This window comes from Gadus morhua, chromosome 1, assembly GCF_902167405.1.
Source record: "Gadus morhua chromosome 1, gadMor3.0, whole genome shotgun sequence".
Classification (NCBI taxonomy): domain Eukaryota; kingdom Metazoa; phylum Chordata; class Actinopteri; order Gadiformes; family Gadidae; genus Gadus; species Gadus morhua.
In genome coordinates, this window is record NC_044048.1 from 23,226,845 (window position 1) to 23,245,965 (window position 19,121).

At 45.0% G+C, this 19,121-nt stretch overlaps 1 protein-coding gene across 2 annotated transcripts; it reads left to right on the plus strand.

Moving 5' to 3' along the window:
- Positions 1–1,430: 1,430 nt before the first annotated feature.
- On the plus strand, positions 1,431–18,878 carry LOC115541469 (scavenger receptor cysteine-rich type 1 protein M130). 2 transcript variants are annotated; one of them, XM_030353215.1, is made up of 20 exons: positions 1,431–1,540; positions 2,545–2,871; positions 3,092–3,187; positions 3,577–3,798; positions 4,106–4,276; positions 4,724–4,863; positions 5,348–5,501; positions 6,093–6,401; positions 6,815–7,120; positions 8,698–8,988; positions 10,033–10,329; positions 10,759–11,070; positions 11,871–12,164; positions 13,417–13,518; positions 14,101–14,198; positions 14,406–14,514; positions 14,945–15,070; positions 16,007–16,102; positions 16,641–16,829; positions 17,961–18,878. In XM_030353215.1, the coding sequence occupies exons 1-20, from the start codon at positions 1,483–1,485 to the stop codon at positions 18,173–18,175; spliced, it is 3,912 nt and encodes a 1,303-aa protein (XP_030209075.1). In that variant the 5' UTR covers positions 1,431–1,482; the 3' UTR covers positions 18,176–18,878. The 2 variants fall into 2 exon arrangements, with proteins under 2 accessions (XP_030209075.1, XP_030209084.1); XM_030353224.1 differs by having other exon boundaries at positions 17,964–18,878.
- The last annotated feature ends 243 nt before the right edge of the window (positions 18,879–19,121 follow it).

The following is a 19,121-nucleotide window of genomic DNA, read 5'->3' on the forward strand; positions in this document are numbered from 1 at the left end:
TTTGAATGTTTTTCTGGGATGTATGTATATAATAGGCCTACATGGGAAGTACACAGTACTGTGTGCTAGGGTACTTCATTTTCTACAGCTTCTGGTTCAGAGATTGCCATCGTTTCCTGGAGACGGTTGCTTCCTGTTTGGATGGCGGTTTGCGGCGTGTGGCCTCTCACAAGCAGGCGACGGCAGCAATTTTTCTGTGAGGTTTAATCTCTGATCCCTTCGGAGATAAATATTAGCTTAGTACGTGCCGCTCTCAGGACACACAAGGCATGTGAACACAGATAACTCGTGGCTAGCAACGGTTCAATGTGTAAGAAATGTTGACTCTGCATGTATCACCAGCACCAGCGTGGAGCATAGGCAGGATCGTCTAGAGGTGTTCAGGGCGCCCGACTCCCAGCCGGAAGGTTCTGGGTTCGAAACCCCAACTGCTGCCGTCTCCCTGAAGGCCTTCAAGGGAGCCACTAAACCCCAACACGCCCATTAATGACAATACAGTAGAAATGTGGTTATTGACAGTGTCGGCTTCAGAACAAATAGTACTTTGGGGCAGCAGTAGCTCAGGAGGTAAAGCGGGTTGGCTGGTAACCGCAAGGTCGCTAGTCCGATCCCTGGCTCGACACTCCGCTCCCCGCCGTGCCGAGGTGTCCCTCCCTGAGCAAGGCACCTAACCTTATAACTGCTCCCGAAGAGCTGGCTGTCGCCTGGGTTGACTCCGCCGTAGGTGTGTGAATGTGTGCATGAATGGGTGAATGTCAGGCGATATTGTAAAGCGTTCTATAAAGCAGTCCATTTACCTTTTACCATTTACTTTGGGTGGTTTACAGCAGGATAAACGAATACATGTCAGATTTTCATTAGAGGTTCACGTTGAGATCGGTCGAAGTGTTCTTCTGAGCTTCTCAAAGCTTCACATCCGGCCTGTAACCACAGGTATCGAGTAGCTGATCTGCTTTCTGGTAACACTCGGTGCACCTGCTTTTAGTTTTTTCAGTTGCTTTTTTTATTTTTTCAGCTGCTTTTCAGTTTCTTCAATTTGTTTATTTCTTTTTTTTTAATCGTTTAATAAAATGACAGAATTGTCATTTTATTTTTGACAATTCTGTTTGCGAGTTTGGGAGATTGAGGGGTTCAGGTTCAGTTAATAAAACACTTACATCACATGTCTTTTATTCATAGATTATTATATATGTTATATTTTAAATTGTATCGTGTTGATTGTTAATTAATTTGATTGAATTATTCAGTTGTAATTTAACTAGAAAAACTATTCAAATAAAAAATATTGGTAAAAACAATTAAATTATTAGTTGTTATCCAGTTGTTATTAAGCTGTTAGTTTGTCGTCATCTCCTTGATCGGTGACTGCAGGAAATGAAATAAGTCTGTCCTATCACAACTCTCTATGGAGTGTGCAACCCCAGCTTAAAAGGTGTGTTGGACCCCTACCTGGCTCAGTGCGTAGTCGGGTCCAGAGTGAGCATGTGGACTCTCCTGCCAATCCTCATCTCCTTAGCCTCCCGAACCGTCTTCTCCCAAGGCAAGTGGAAAGCTTCTCTTACTAAACACAGAGGGGCCTTGTGTAAGGTTCCTTAACACTTCATCAGGTCTTAGATTAATGTTGAGCGTGTTTTATTAGTTTTTTTTTTTTTTTAACATTTAACGCAACAGTTGTCATATCAATACTCTACATTCTGCAACAGCACAACAAATTACTTATTATTTTAATTGTGAATTACTTGGCAATTACTCTCAATAGAGAGTTGGAGAGTGGAGTTTATGCAGGATGTATATACTTTTTCCAATATGGTATTGGTAAAGTATCAACATTTGGATATTGGCAATATCCCATAGTCAATATAAAAATTAATTGAGTCACATTCACTGCTTAACAATGATTGACTTTTCAAATTGCTGTTGTTTTATCTTTCGAATTTTGAAATGATGTGTATGAGTTACAATGTGCTTACCTGTAACTCATAAAGATGACCTTGAGACCAAGATACTTTTGAAGCGCAGTACAAAATAATGAATACATTATTTTTATACAGATTGAACGAATCAAACAGATTTCACAGATATGCTGATCTGATGATCAAATGATTAACATTAGGCATATACATATTGTGCCACTCAACTCTTGGTTCCACGTGAAACCTGGTATACGGACCATGGTAACATTCTTTAAACATCACACAATCAAACATCAGTTCCACTGGTACATAGTGACCTATTCATTTATCATCACGCTGTGTGTCAACATCTTGCTGAGATTCAAACTAATGTGTGAATAATGGACGGACGAATGTGGGGTGATGAATGACTTGATGGATGGCTGGATGAATATGAATGATTGGTCTGACTGGTGGGTGAATGGATGGACGAATGGATATGAACGGATGCTTGGTGGATTCATGAATGAATGAATAAATGGCTGAATGAACAAACGGCTGGCGGGCTGACTGGCTGGCTGGATGGACGCATGGATACGAACGAAAACGAATGGCTGTGAACGCATGCGAATGGCTATGAACGGATGAACAGTGAATGCAGGACAGAACAGGCTGATGCTGCACGGTGGAGATCACCCTTGCGAGGGCTACGTGAGGCTCCACATAAAGGGCCAGTGGGGGTCGGTGGGGAGCGACGGCTGGACCAAAACCAACGAAGACGTGGTGTGCAAGAGCATCGGCTGCGGTACCTCGCTGCGCTCCACCGACATTCCGCTCACGGTGGAAGCCATGGGTAAGGTTTGGCTGAACAAGATCAAATGCACCGGGACGGAAGCGCACCTGTGGGATTGTCTCGGGTCACCTGGCTTGGGCGTCGGCAAGTACGATGGCGACATGGTGAAGAGGATCACATGCTCAGGTGAAACCCGCAATGCTATATGTTTTAAATTATTTGAGCCAAATGAGACTTAAGTCATAGGCCTATCCGAAGTGTGCAGAAAAATATTTAACGAGAGTTAAATCAGCAGAAGCAACACTAGTAATGACATTATCGGGTATGATACAATGATGACTATTGTGTTTTCCATTTTGTTTATTATTTTATTAATGTGCCGGTTCTTGGTGCTATTATCCTGCAGAAAAGGTCGAACTCGGGCTGAAGGGTTATAGATGCGCTGGGGCAGTCTACTACAAGAAGAAGGAAAACAAAGACACCTATTTTTGTGACAACTGGGGTAAGGCCTGCACTGAGCCTACCTGGGAATTACTTTCAAATATCGTTTTCTTAAGAAATGTTACTGAATGATTTGCATATAATAGCATCTAGCATATCAACTGTCAATGGGCTAAGCTTCTTTAAATTCATCTAAATAAGCAAGTAATAAGCAACCCACATAAAACCCTTAGAGACACTTGGACAATTGGCTACACATAGAATTAATTATTTCTAATTAATTGGTGCCATACTTTGGCAATACCTGTTCAAAAACTGCATTAAAATATTTTGTTTTGATTTAATGCAGTTAGTTTTGAGTATGGCTAACCACGTGAAAGAAAAACAGGTTCATCCCATAAAAGCGGTTCAGGTTAACAAACCGTTACAAACCGCTCCACCCCATCGCAGACCGAGGGGACCACTTTACCGACAAACTGTGCAAGCGCCTCGATTGCGGCGGAATGAAAGAGAATGCCGACGTGCGGATCTTCACCGAGCCCGTCCTTCCGCCCGAATACCGGCAGGTCAGCACGAAGTGCACCGGCACAAAGGAGGAGACCCATCCCTGGCAGTGCAACCCTAAGGAGGAGACTAAGAGATGCATCCGTCCCGCAATCGTCGTCTGCCAAGGCATGCATAGCCTGCTCATTCTCGTTCATTGAGTTGTTCTTCTGATTCACGGTCACTTGTTTCGGTTAATAGTAGCCTACCCCGAAACGGAAGTCATAACATTCATTCAGTCATATCATTTTTATAAACACACTTTCTGCAGTTTCACACATAAGAACAATGATGCGTTGTTTGTGAATGTGCGAGAAAGGACTACGGAAATCAAAAACATCTGTATTCATATGTAGTTTATATATTAGCCTACTTATCCTAATTAATAATCATAATATTATAATACTTTTTGTTTTTTCATTATTTATCTGACCAGATCATCACGTGGTTCGGATCAAGGGCGGGAAGGACCGCTGCAGCGGGACCATGGTCTGGCAGAACGGGACGCTGGTGAATTGCAGCATGGTGGAGGGCGACGAGAAAATCTGCGAGAAGATGCGCTGCGGAACCTTCAGCTCGTGCGACAAAAACGAGCTCACCTGCTCGGGTAATTTTGTTTTCCCGTTTCGGTTATGGTTTGGTATTAATGACGGACAGTAGGTCTCTCTGTCTCGTCACATCGATGGCCTGATTACTTTTATGGATTAAAAAAAAAAAGTGCATCCAAACGGAAGATATCATGAGAGCATATAACAGGGATTTTTAAATTTATTGGCGTTAAACTATTGTAGCCCTAATACCCATAATAATAATGATAATAATAATTAAGATTAATTATCAATAATTATTAGCCTTAATATAGTATATTATCATCATTATTATTATTATTATTATTGATAATAATAATAATAATAATAATATAATTAATAACATTGTCATCATCATCATCATCATCATAATCATCATCATCATCATCATTATCTTCATCATCAAAATAGTCCATCGATTATAATCCGGGGCAAATTGGCTCCATTTTTCCGTTTCATTCCAATAGACAAGATTAAAATTGTCCTGGCGAACGTGACTTTCGGCAAGATCCTAGTGGACGGCCCTATGGGGAAGATGCCCGTCTGCGCCTCCGAATGGAAGAACGTGAACAGCAAGGTGGTCTGCAAGGAGCTGGGCTTTGGAGAGGTCAGAGCGTGTTCGTAATATCTATCAACTTAATAGATAATAGACAACTTAAGCTGCAGATTTATTTTGGACATTGCATACGTTAACGTCATCGGATGTGAGATATTACCTAATGATAACTTGATAACTTGAACTAACGATAAAACGATGAAAGTTATTTGACTGGATACAATTGTACCTTTTTGTTTGGGAGTATTATGGTTGACACACCATTTTACAGAAGGTTTGCTCATTTCTGAACTCATTATTCAGTTAGGCCTATATTTAAATGATGATAATAATAATAATAATAATAATAATAATAATAATAATAATTATTATTATTATTATTATTAATTGTAATTCTGATTATAATTATAATAATATATAATAATAATATACATAATGCATAATAAAAATAGTAAACTTAATGGGTATAACCCCTCTCATTATAAATAAAATAAAAAGTCTGTGTTTTCTAAACTTTATCGCTGTTTGTTTCCAGGTAATTGACACTTCGTTTACGATTGAGAGAACCGATGCGATACTGGATGAAGTGACATGCTCTGGGGATGAGGAGTCGCTGTGGGACTGCACGGCCAAGTACTCCAAGGCCAAACTCCAACCGTGTAATAATGTCACCTCGGTCATCTGTGGAGGTGAAAAAAAAACAAATTTCTGATTTCTCTCACTTAAGATCACACCGTTTCCTTGTCCTCTGGGTGTGTGGGGGTGTTTTTTTTTTTACAACAAAAATAACACATTTAATTCAATTATTAAATTAGTTTGCGTTAACTCACTGGACATTATGAGACAAAGTTAGCATAGACAGTTATGAATTCAGCAAAGATAGGGGGAAGGGCCTTTCATGTATATTATATTAACAATAATAATAATAATAATAATAATGATATTATTATTATTATTATCCTCGTTTGTCTAACCTTTATATAGCTATAGCTGAAGCTAAATGCTGACATGCTGTTGGTTGTGTGCATGTTGCAAGCTAGGCTATGGCTAGCTACCGACATTGGCAGCGGGCCAAAAGTGTCATTGGAAATTTTTATACATTTTTTCAAAAAGTTAAATGCATGCCCACATCCGTCATTGTTTTCAATGGAACAGGCCACATTTGAATTCAACAGCACATACAACAACACCTCGAGAAGTGTGCGATAATCACTCTTTTTTTGTCATGACAATAACAACATACCTCTCCCTCTCTCTACTTTGTTGTTCCCGCACCACAGCTAGCCTCGAGGTGAGGCTTGCGGATGGGCCGGGGAGGTGTGCGGGGCGGTTGGAGATGAAGCTTGGGGGTGACTGGTTCCGGGTGGCGCAACAGTGGAGCGATGACAACTCTCACGTGGTCTGCAAGGAGCTGCGCTGCGGAAAGGCCCTCCTCGGCAAGACTCTGGACAAGATCTCCCAGGGATCCCTGCCCTATTTGGATATGTTGTTTGCGTGTGGAAAAACATCCGATAAACTGTCCACTTGTCCGGCGGTGGCCTCTGAACGCAAACAACAGAATCCACAACTGACGATGCTGGTTTGCGAAGGTGTGCCTGCTTCCTCCTCTCTAATGCGCGCCATTGCATCTTGTAGAATACTTTGTCGTATTTTATTATTAATTAATTAAGCATGTGCCTTCATTCATAGTAGATGGTACCGGATTACTGAACACGTGAGATTGACTTTATGTTACGTCATCAGGGTCATAGATATGGCCTAGGCGCATTGCCGTGGGGTTTTGAATCCACAACCTTCTGGCTTGGAGTCAAACACACCAGTAGCCTCTCTCTATGTGTAGCATGCGGAAGTATGGTTTCTGTGTTTTGTGCAAAACCTAAGTCGTACTAAAACATAGGCTCCGGCACAACCTTTTGATATTGAGCAATTCGTCAGACGCTTGTAACCAACTACTCCTTTGTCTGAACTTTGACCTCTGGGTGTCCCCATATGACCTCTGCAGACCACCTGGAGGTGTTTTTGAACGGCAGCAGTTGGTGCGAGGGCCTGGTTGGGGTCCGGCAACATGACAACTCCTTCTGGCTGTCGGGGTCCAATGCCACTTGGACCCAAGCGGCCGCCGATCTAGTGTGCCAACAGATGCATTGTGGGAGCGCCAAAGACCACGACTCGTGGGATTCCTCCGAGATCCCGGGCACGAACCTTTGGCCAAGGGAGTACAAGTGTTCTTCCAAGGAGAAGTCTCTCTTCGATTGCCCCTCGTCCAAACAAACTGACAATTCCACCATCGCCTTTGTGAGATGTGCAGGTGGGTGTGTTTAAAAGTGTTTTTGTACCTGTGTGTTTGGGGTTGGTGGTTTGGTGTCTGTGTGTGTATGTGTGTGTGTCTGTGTGTGTGCCTGAGTGCACGTGTTTGTATGTTTGTGAGATTGCACGTGTGTATGTGTGGTGTGTGTTATTGTGACCAGGATGGCAGCAACTTGCAGTTAAACGTCGCACAACATTTAAGGCCCTGCTGTGTTTCCAACATCCCCTAACCACCCTAATCTTAACCCTAACGTATGCCACCCCTAAACCACCCTAATCCTCACCCACCCTATCCCTAAACCACCCCAACCCTAACCATAAACCACCCTAACACCTACTCTAACCCCCTAACCCTAAACCACTCTAACCCGAACCCTAAACCACCCTAACAATAACTCTAACCCCCTAACCCTAAACCACCCTAACAATAACTCTAACCCCCTAACCCTAAACCACTCTAACCCTAACCCTAAACCACCCTAACAATAACTCTAACCCCCTAACCCTAAACCACCCTAACAATAACTCTAACCCCCTACCCCTTAACTCTAAACCACCCTAACCCTAAACCACCCTAACCCAAACCCCTTAACCCTAAACCACCCTAACCCAAACCCCTTAACCCTAAACCACCCTAACCCAAACCCCTTAACCCTAAACCACCCTAACAATAACTCTAACCCCCTAACCCTAAACCACCCTAACAATAACTCTAACCCCCTAACCCTAAACCACTCTAACCCTAACCCCTTAACTCTAAACCACCCTAACCCTAAACCACCCAAACCCCTTAACCCTAAACCGCCCTAACCCAAACCCCTTAACCCTAAACCACCCTAACCCAAGCCCCTTAAACCTAAACCACCCTAACCCAAACCCCTTAACCCTAAACCACCCTAACCCACACCCCTTAACCCTAAACCACCCTAACCCAAACCCCTTAACCCTAAACCACTCTAACCCTAACCCCTTAACTCTAAACCACCCTAACCCTAAACCACCCTAACCCAAACCCCTTAACCCTAAACCACCCTAACCCAAACCCCTTAACCCTAAACCACCCTAACCCAAACCCCTTAAACCTAAACCACCCTAACCCAAACCCCTTAACCCTAAACCACCCTAACCCAAACCCCTTAACCCTAAACCACCCTAACCCAAACCCCTTAACCCTAAACCACCCTAACCCAAACCCCTTAACCCTAAACCACCCTAACCCAAACCCCTTAACCCTAAACCACCCTAACCCAAACCCCTTAACCCTAAACCACCCTAACCCAAACCCCTTAAACCTAAACCACCCTAACCCCAACCCCTTAACCCTAAACCACCCTAACCCAAACCCCTTAACCACCCTAACCCCAACCCCTTAACCCTAAACCACCCTAACCCAAACCCCTTAACCACCCTAACCCAAACCCCTTAACCCTAAACCACCCTAACCCAAACCCCTTAACCCTAAACCACCCTAACCCAAACCCCTTAACCCTAAACCACCCTAACCCAAACCCCTTAACCCTAAACCACCCTAACCCAAACCCCCTCACCCTAACCCCTCCGACCCCTACCCCCTGGCAGGCCAAGTCACTCTGCGGCTGAGCCACTGCTCAGGTGCTGTGGAGGTGTGTCTCAACAACACCTGTGGAGGTGTGTGTGGGGACTCGTGGTCCGAAGCCAAGTCCCAGGATATGTGCCAGAGCGTGGACGGCTGCGGGCACTACTTCAGCGACCCGTCTGGCCCAGGGGAGTCCAGGCAAAGAATTCCCCCTCTCGTGAAGAGCCTGCACTTCCACCCAGAGTTCGGGAAGAGCCTGGTGATGAACGAGGGCAGCGTCTGCATGGTCAGTGCAGCCGTGGTCACCTGCTCAGGTGAGCAAACCCAAGACTTTTTTTTTCAGGTCATTTTAATCATCTCAAAAGTGGCTGCTGGAATAATATAGGACTTTCCTAAGGCCTGATTGGAACTCCCCGACATTAACCCGTCATCAGAGTGAGTGAGAGAGTGACGTTAACCCATCATCCTGAGAGAGTGAGTGAAAGACATTGACCCTTCATCAGAGTGAGCTAGAGAGTGACATTAACCCTTCATCCTGAGAGAGTGAGTGAAAGACATTGACCCATCATCAGAGTGAGTGAGAGAGTGACATTAACCCATCATCCTGAGAGAGTGAGTGAAAGACATTGACCCTTCATCAGAGTGAGTGAGAGAGTGACGTTAACCCATCATCCTGAGAGAGTGAGTGAAAGACATTGACCCTTCATCAGAGTGAGTGAGAGAGTGACATTAACCCATCATCCTGAGAGAGTGAGTGAAAGACATTGACCCTTCATCAGAGTGAGTGAGAGAGTGACATTAACCCATCATCCTGAGAGAGTGAGTGAAAGACATTGACCCATCATCAGAGTGAGTGAGAGTGATGTTAACCCTTCATCCTGGGAGAGTGAGTGAAAGACATTGACCCATCATCAGAGTGAGTGAGAGAGTGACATTAACCCATCATCCTGAGAGAGTGAGTGAAAGACATTAATCGATCATCAGTGAGTGAGAGAAAGAGACATCTGAAGAGGGTGACAACGACTGAGTGGATGAGAGGGTGAGAGATTAACACAACATCCTGAGAGTGCGTGGTCGCTTGCTCAGGTGAGCATCATGCTAAGACATTCAGTATGTCACGCAGTGTTATTACACGACGTATTTCAATTTCAATGCACCCCTCTAACTCTTTCCAACGATTGACCACGTTGACTCTCAGATCAACCCTAGATAGGTTCCCACACAGGGGATTGCGGACACACTCGATACTGAACCACTACTCTACCCAATGCGTCTAACCTCTAGGATCATGCGATGCAATCTGTGGAGAGACCTTAATAAACAGATCAGACAAAAACAGAAATGTAATTGCACTGCAGGCAGCCTGAAGGCCAAGATGGCCACATCCAGGGACTACTGCTTTGGGACCGTGAAGCTGTACTCCAACGACAAGTCGTATCCCATCTGCAATGGCGCTCTGACCAAGGAGGTTCAGGGATCCATTTGCAATGAGCTGGACTGCGGGGAAAGCGAGTCACTGGAGTTCCTGCCGCAGTCGACCGGCAGTCGGTTATCCGTGGTCGCGTTCGACTGTCCCGCGGCCAACAAGTCCATGGCGAACTGTAGACCCTTTTTAAAGGAGAGCGACTGCTCCGAGGAAAGACTCAGGTGTTCTGGTACGTTCTCTCATCCTAGGGTCCAGGGTTTGACTCCCGGAGGGTTTTGATATGAACGATTCTTGTTTAAAACCAACGGAAGCGCTGTAAGCATCTTTATCTCACTGACTGTGCTGTAATATTTACTTCCACCCAGAGTCAAGAAGCCAAGAAGTTATTTTGATGAGACGGCAGGAAAATGCGAAGATGTCCATATTGTCCATGATTTTTTTAGTTAATATAATTTGTGTTTGAAATAAATAAATAAATAATTATACTTGAAGAAAATATATATTTTTTTTGACTTGTAAGCAGCTAATACAAGGCTGCTTACTTATATTATTATCCGATGCACTACAATATATGGTAAAAAATAATGTTCTATATCTCTATATATCTAAGGCCTGATTGGATATCCCCCTCCCCCCCCACCCCCCCGACCCTCTCCAGGCTGGAGGCGATTGGTCCTGAAGGGCGAAGCAGGGGCCTGCGAGGGATCGGTGTTTAAGTACTCTACGGAGCTTCCGGTGGCGGTCTCCAGCCAGGGTTGGACGGCGGCTGAGGGCGATCGTCTCTGCAAGGACCTGGGCTGCGCAGGGTACAAGAACCACACGGATGAGCACCCCTGCAATCAGCCCCTGTGGGGGATCTTCAACTGCTCCGGCGTGGAAACGCCCAAGAACATCTGGGACTGCCTCCGGAGCGAGTCGCCGGCTGGGAGCGAGAACAAAACACTTAAGCGGCTGTACCTCACCTGCCAAGGTAAAGTTTCAGTAAGGACAACCTTTTGCACAGAGGTAACCGTGCTTTAGGACCTGTGAGACACAATGCAAGAACAAGGCCCAAGCCCATTTCTACCCCTTACCCCTTCCCGTTCCCCCTACCCCTTACCCCTTCCCCTTACCCCTTCAAAACAAGGGGGAGGGGTAAGGGGAAGGGGTAAGGGGTAGAAATGGGATTGGGCCCAAGACTCCACACAAGTAGGGTTGAACGATATAATCTAATTGCGATTACTGAGACCAACATTGCGATTGCGATTTAGCAATCAGATTTAGATTAGTGATTTTTTATTTTATTTTTTTCTTTCCATTTGTTCTCTATTATTAACTAAACAAGCAATAGATCATTCTATAGTATGACCAACACAATACTGGAAGCAGTCAACATATAAACTGCTCCGTCCTTTAGGCCAGGCCTATGTGTTGAGATGAGTTGATGCATGAATTGATATTATAACATCTTTATTTGGACTCACTATTGAATTGTAAAATAAAAATAAATATGAATCTTACTGATCTCCAGTCAGTTACAGTAACAAATCCCGAGCAAAAAAAAAGTATACATAAATTTCAATTTGATTAATCGTCAGCCCTACACACAAGGGCCTGTCAAAGGCACTCTGCTCCGAGCAAACACCCAGCCAACGCAGGACGTTGGCTGAAGTAGACCGTGTTTACCGGCAAGAAACTCCGCCGGCCGCCATCGACGGGTGGGGCCCACTGGCTCCCCATGTCTGGGGGTTCGTTGGTGTCTGGTTAACACGATGCCTGATCTCCCTGCAGGCCACCGTAATGCTACGCTGTCCAAGAACTGCAGGGGCGATGTGTCACTCAACAAAATGCCTGTCGCCATCCAAGGCTGGACGAAGGCAAACGCCAACCGCGTCTGTAAGGAGAACCACGACTCTAAGGAGAACCACGACTGTGGCGAAGCCTTCGAAGGACATGAGTCCAGTGGAGGAAACGCGGCGGGCAGCGCCGTACACGTCAGCTGCCTGGGCCCCGAGGATCGGCTGGGCCATTGCATGACCTCCGAGGTGGCGCCCGGCGGCCAAACGGTGTCGGTCTTCTGCAGACGTGAGTGGGCAAAGTGGGTGAGGTGGTGGGTGGTGGTGGTGCTGCTGGAGGTTAAGGAGAGGAGGTGGAGGTGGTGGTGGTGGAGGGGTTGGTGGTGGTGTTGGACGTTAAGGGAGAGGTGGAGGAGGTGGAGGTGGTGGTGGTGTTGGACGTTAAGGGAGAGGTGGAGGTGGTGGTGGTGGTGGTGTTGGGGGTTAAGGGAGAGGTGGAGGAGGTGGAGGTGGAGGTGGTGGTGGTGTTGGACGTTAAGGGAGAGGTGGAGGAGGTGGAGGTGGTGGTGGTGTTGGACGTCAAGGGAGAGGTGGAGGAGGTGGAGGTGGTGGTGGTGTTGGACGTTAAGGGAGAGGTGGAGGAGGTGGAGGTGGTGGTGGTGTTGGACGTTAAGGGAGAGGTGGAGGAGGTGGAGGTGGAGGAGGTGGAGGTGGTGGTGGTGTTGGACGTTAAGGGAGAGGTGGAGGAGGTGGAGGTGGTGGTGGTGTTGGACGTTAAGGGAGAGGTGGAGGAGGTGGAGGTGGTGGTGGTGGTGGTGTTGGGGGTTAAGGGAGAGGTGGAGGTGGTGGTGGTGGAGGTGGTGGTGGTGTTGGAGGTTAAGGGAGAGGTGGAGGTGGAGGTGGTGGTGGTGTTGGAGGTTAAGGGAGAGGTGGAGGAGGTGGTGGTGTTGGAGGTTAAGGGGGAGGTGGAGGAGGTGGAGCTGGAGGTGGTGGTGGAGGAGGTGGAGCTGGAGGTGGTGGTGGTGGAGGTTGAGGTGGTGGTGGTGGAGGGGTTGGTGGGGGTGTTGGATGTTAAGGGGGAGGTGCCGGAGTTGGTGGTGTTGGAGGGGGTGGTGGAGGTAGAGGACGTGGTGTTGGAGGTGAAGAAGGTGGTGGTGTTTGAGGTGGAGGGGGTGGTGGAGGTGGTGGGGGAGGTGGAGGAGGTGGAGGTGGTGGAGCTGGTGATAGGGGTGGTGCATTAGGGGTTGGTGGAGGTGGTGGTGGAGGTAGAGAGGGTGGTTGTAGAGGTGATGGTGCAGTTGGAGGTGGAGGAGGGCTGGAGTTGGCGATACACTGATCTGATCTGTATTATATACAAAACATATTTATAATTTTGGCTTGAAAAGTGAGCGCAACTCTTATCAATCTCCTTAACCTCTAAACTAACGTCTCCATTCTAATGCCTCTCTTTTGTCCTCTCTCCAGCAGAAGTAATCACTAGGGGTACATTTTGTAGCGCTCATATTATTCATTGCTCTCTCTCGCCTGCTGTGATCTCTCAGATGCCTTTAAATTCAATACCACGGAGAAATGCGGAGGCCGGGTAAAAGTGCAGTATCCAGAGGGGGAATGGCAGACGATGTGTCTCCATGGGACGTTATACGGTGAGTGACCACCAGGGGTCGCCAGTCTCAGAGGAAACCTACGCCCAGCAGGCGGTTTGCAGGTTTTTTGGAGCTGTGTTCAAGCCCATGTGTTGAATGTTACGATGCTATCCAGAAAGGCGCATAAGGCAACAAAGCAATATGTTTATAATATATATTTACTGTTGGTACAACACATCCTAAGCATAGGGTCTTCATAGTATTTTAACCCAAGCATTGCATAAAAATAAATAAAGTCTTTCATTTTATCTCTGGTGTTGCACAAGGAATGGGGTAGTAGGCCTACAAGGTAAAGTTCGACTGACTCATAGGGGATACATTTCTAACGTCATGTAGTATTCCTTTTTCAACAACACAGAACTAATGTATATTTTCATATACATCGGAAACAATGTCATCATCTAACTAACTACCCTAATTCGGTTTTGACTAGAGGAATGCAGAATGTGAAGCCAACAGTTGAGACTATCCCCTCCACATACCCGTGATGTCCCTATCCACCTGCCCGAGGGAGTCTGAAGACGGGGACAGAGTGATGATGGGAGACTAACCCATATCTCTGCCCCATGTTTCCCCTCACAGACAAAGGGAAGGAAGACCTGTGTAAACAGCTGGGTAAAGAATGTGGCGATCCAATCAGCGTCCCCCGAGAGTCACCTCTGATGGAGGAAGGGGAGCAGGTCAACACATTCTCCGTACACCACACTGTACAATAACGTTGTGAATGAAACGTGAAATCAACTCATTAAATATGTGTTTTGGTTGATGTTGTTATATATTCCAATAAACCTCAGCAAGGAATAAAGGATATTTTCTGGGCTAGACATTTTAAATATTTGGAATACTTTTGAACACTGAAGGGCTCACTTTGTAGTGGTCTTTTGTAGGTTGATCTTAAAATGAGCTTGAATTGTACTCAAGAACACACCACCATCAGTTACTGCGTGAGCAAGGCTTCCTGCAAGGGGTCCAAAGTGGCGGAGATCTACTGTGATGGTGAGTCAAGTCAGGCAAACTTCATTGCTCCAACGTTGTGCTTCTGATCCGCAACCTCACCGCTGTATGGATATAAATCCCGTCACCATGCATTTAAAAACCAATGCATGTGTGGGAGTGTGTGTGGATGATGGCTGGTTTACACAGCCTCACCTGGCCAAAGTCAGGCCGATTGGACCATCCAGCATCCACACACACGCTCAAAGTTGGACATTCGCTGGTGATAAAATACTAAATATTAGATTTGATACATTCTTTGGTTGATAAGCTTATCGACCAAAGAATGCATCAAATCAAATGTTCAGTATTTTATCAACAGCGAATGTCGAACTTTGAGCGTGTGTGTGAAAATATCTAATAATTGATTCGTCGACTAAGCATGGCTGAGCGTTGCTGCCGTACAGATGTGTGGTCGTGTGACTGTTCCCAGGTTACGTGGCCCAGCTCCCCCCCGAGAAGACCAACCTGCAACTCTGGGTGGGCGTTGCCGCGGGAACGGTGGCTCTGCTGCTGACCGTGGGGGTCTTCTTCTTGCTGAGGCGTCACATCCTCAGGAGTGAGTTTCCAGACGGACGATAACTTCGGTCCGAGGAGATGTGGGGAATTACTTTTTTTTGCGACCCCCAACTGACCCCCTTCTTTAACATACAAAACCTCACACAAACTCACTCAATCACACTCTCTCTCTCCCTCTCTCTCTCTCTGTCTCTCTCTCTCTCACTCACTCACTCACTCACTCACTCACTCACTCACTCACTCACTCACTCACTCACTCACTCACTCACTCACTCACTCACTCACTCACTCACTCACTCACTCACTCACTCACTCACTCACTCACTCACTCACTCACACTCACTCACTCACTCACAGTCTCACACACACACACGCTTGATTCCAATCAACATCAGTCCGACTATGCCACCATGAATATATGCAGTTTTTAGTATCTGGCTACAAATTGTTCAGTGGGTCTGTCTGTACATAAACTGACCTTCAGTGAGACAAACCTTTTCAATAATTTTCATAATTTTCTCAACAAATATAGCTTATAAATCCACAACCTCCCATGACCCCATATCCATAAAAGGGTTCAAATGTAGTCCTCTGCCCCATCGTTAGGAAGCAGTTGTCTAACTTTCTCCCTCTGGTCCAGTTATACTTATGCAGGAGTCGTAATGAGACAATCACGCCACTAGAGGTCAGCCTTCATGCACATGTGTTTTAATTGGGCAATTTACACATCTCCGTCCGGCGCTCAGAACTTACAGCACTTCAAACTCTCGTTAAAAATTGAAAACAAAATGTAATTGATATCTGGATAAATATTTTTATACTAAATTCAAGTTTAAATAATTAAGTATAAAGGAAGGATCTGCTTGTGCGTGTGCGGGTTTGTATTTTGCATAGGACACTGTACTTTTGCGCAGGCCTACATGTGTGTTGTGTGTTCATGTGAGTGCGAATCCAACATGTCTTGCTCTGAGCACAGTGGGTATCCCAAAGCGCCGGGACATGGAGGTTGAAACCAGCGACTATGACGATGTTGGCAGCAGTGTCAACGGGAAGGGCAGCTTAAGCCGCATGGGTGAGTGAGCTCATGGTGCCAGTAGGACTAGGCCTATTCTGAGGCCTGAGTGGCCTAACTGAAGGGGTTCAATTATTTCCCCATTTGCTCCTCATTTTGTTCCATCGGGGTGAGAGGGGCATGTGGCTCAGGAGGTAAAGCGGGTTGGCTGGCAACCAGAAGGTTGCTAGTTCGATCCCCGGCACCTCCTAGCTGACAGTCGAGGTGTCCCTGAGTGAGACACCCAAACCCTAACTGCTCCAGACGAGCTGGCTCTAGCCTTTAATGGTTGACACCGCCATCAGTTTGCGAGGGGTGAATGTTGAAAATGAAAATGTAAAGCGCTTTGAGTGGCCACTGGTCAGAAAAGCACAAATAAATGCACTCCATTTACCACCCATTTTGGATTGACTTTACGCTCCCTCAGTTAGCTCTGAACCAATCTATGTGTGCTCCTGCGTCCTGTAGTGTGTCACAGGAACCCAATAAGCGTTATTATGCACAAGGAAGGAATCGGATGTAAGGTTGACAGGTTCGACCGCTCATGGTTTCCTTCCAGACTCCAGGTCGCTCCCTGCTGAAGTCCAATGGAACGACTCGGAAGACGCCTCGCAGTCATACGATGACATTGCTGAGGAGGGCCCCGGCGAGACATTGTCCCTGATGAAGGAGGAGGCCCCCGAAGAGGAGACCCCGGAGGACAATCCAAAGATTTGTTACAGTGACGTCTTTCCCAGCTCAAAAGCAGGTCAGGCTTTCGAACCAAGGAAGCCATGTTGACTCACTGGTCAAAAATGCAATGCAAAAGTGAAGACTTAATGTTAATCGTGTTGTCCTACTTAATTAAAATCCAATACCACTCACACAACTACTGCTACGGCTACTACTAATAATCAGCTCAACCATTATCAGATTCCTCGGCTGAGTTATGCCTAGTTACCGCTTAAAGGAGACAACATGAAGAGATATATTTGCCATTTATTACATTACTAGAATAATATACATCCCACTACAATAACTTACCCAATATCACAATATAAATACATCTCGATATAAAACAATATAAATATTGACATACATGTGTTTTAATGCTATGCTAAGCTATGGGTTAATATAATGCTAAGAGTTATGTTTAGCTGACAGCGTTAGCTAAGCGGTATAATATGCGTGTTATAAATGCTATGCTTTATTGCTACAATGCTATAAGTTGTGTTTAGCAGACAGCGTGAGCTATGAGGTATAATCTACGTGTTCATATGCTATGCTAAATCTCCCTAATGCTTTGGGTTATGTTTAGCAGACAGCATCAGCTAAGAGGTATAATATACACGTTCATATGCTATGCTTTACTGCTATAATGCTATAGGTTGTGTTTAGCCGCCAGCTAAGAGGTTTAATATATGTGTTCATATGCTATGCTATATCTCCCCAATGCTATGGGTTTTGTTAAGCAGACAGAGGTATAATATATTATACGTGTTCATATGCTATGCTTTACTGCTATAATGCTATAGGTTGTGTTTAGCCGCCAGCTAAGAGGTTTAATATATGTGTTCATATGCTATGCTATTTCTCCCCAATGCTATGGGTTTTGTTAAGCAGACAGAGGTATAATAGGCCTATACGTGTTCATATGCTATGCTTTACTGCTATAATGCTATAGGTTGTGTTAAGCAGACAGAGGTATAATATACGTGTTCATATGCTATGCTTTACTGCTATAATGCGATAGGTTGTGTTAAGCAGACAGGTATAATATACGTGTTCATATGCTATGCTTTACTACTATAATGCTATAGGTTGTGTTAAGCAGACAGAGGTAGCCTATACGTGTTCATATGTCATGCTATATCTGCCTCGTGCTTTGGGTTGTGTTTAGCAGACAGCGGTAGCCACGGGGTTGACATCCTGGAGGATAACGACGACGTGTTGGAGCCTGGACCCAAGATCGCGGAGACGGCCGCGGAGACGGCCGCTGAGACGGCCGCGGAGGCTGACAGCGGGCTTAGAACCCCGCACAGAGAGCTTCCAGAGGTGCCCCCGGACGACATGGAGGGAGACCATGAATATCTGGAGCAGGATCCGTTGGGGTGAGACACGCCCACTCCATTGTAGAGTGAGAGAGAAACGAGGTTGTCTTTCTTGGACGGACGGTTGGAGGAGAAATGTATGTTTAATTGAAATTTCAAAATTATGCTGGGGAAACTCAAGGCTCATCTTGCTGGAAAGTGGCTTTTTTAAAACTTTTATAATAATTAGATATATTACTATTATTATTATTACTGTTATCAACAATTTAAAGCTAAAGCTTCACTCTTCGGTAAGTTAGTAATAATGTGAATATTTAACCAATTTTAACTGTTTTTACTGATACGCTGTAATAGGAACTTTACTAAATAAGTAATAAAGAATAAGTAGGATAAGTTTCCTTTCTCTGTTGGAATGAGTTACAATGAGTGGCCTGCCACTGTCCTCAAACTTTCAAACTTGTATGCCGTCAAATCGCTTAAAATACATATAGCAATATTTTAGCTTTTAACCAAATATGTTTAAGCATGCTTAGCCTTTTTTGCTTTCAAATGCAGCTATTAAGCCTTGTATAACTGTCAAGCAGTGAAGAAAATGTGGGTTTAGAAACTCATCAAAATGACTTTACTCAAAACAATACTCCTGTTCAATATGGCATGGATTAAAATGATTAAAATGGATTCTGTGATTTCGGTCATTTGAAGATTATCATTGACCGTCAGTTAGCCACATACATTTTATTCATTAAAAAAAAGAATGCAAAAAAAAAGTGTGCTTTCAATTTTTTTTATTACTTAAATAAGTGGACCTCTTAGTTGTGCGATCAAATTGGCGTAATGTTCAGTTACCTTTAAATATATACTCATTCAAGTCTTCAGCCTTTTTCCTTTGTTTCAAAAAAGGAAAATATGATTGTATTTATAATAAGCAAATACATTGTGCAATTATATAACTCATCCCTCCCGAAGCACTTTACCATCAATGCCGCACGCAGACGACCACCAGTATATGG

What these genes read in the sequence shown, in the direction of transcription:
- LOC115541469 (XM_030353215.1), top strand. Translation starts at nt 1,483, where the DNA reads ATGTGGACTCTCCTGCCAATCCTCATCTCCTTAGCCTCCCGAACCGTC. An exon ending in GACGATGCTGGTTTGCGAAG is followed by an intron (nt 6,402 to 6,814) that starts GTGTGCCTGCTT and finishes TGACCTCTGCAG; the next exon opens with ACCACCTGGAGGTGTTTTTG. An exon ending in GGCGGAGATCTACTGTGATG is followed by an intron (nt 14,515 to 14,944) that starts GTGAGTCAAGTC and finishes GACTGTTCCCAG; the next exon opens with GTTACGTGGCCCAGCTCCCC.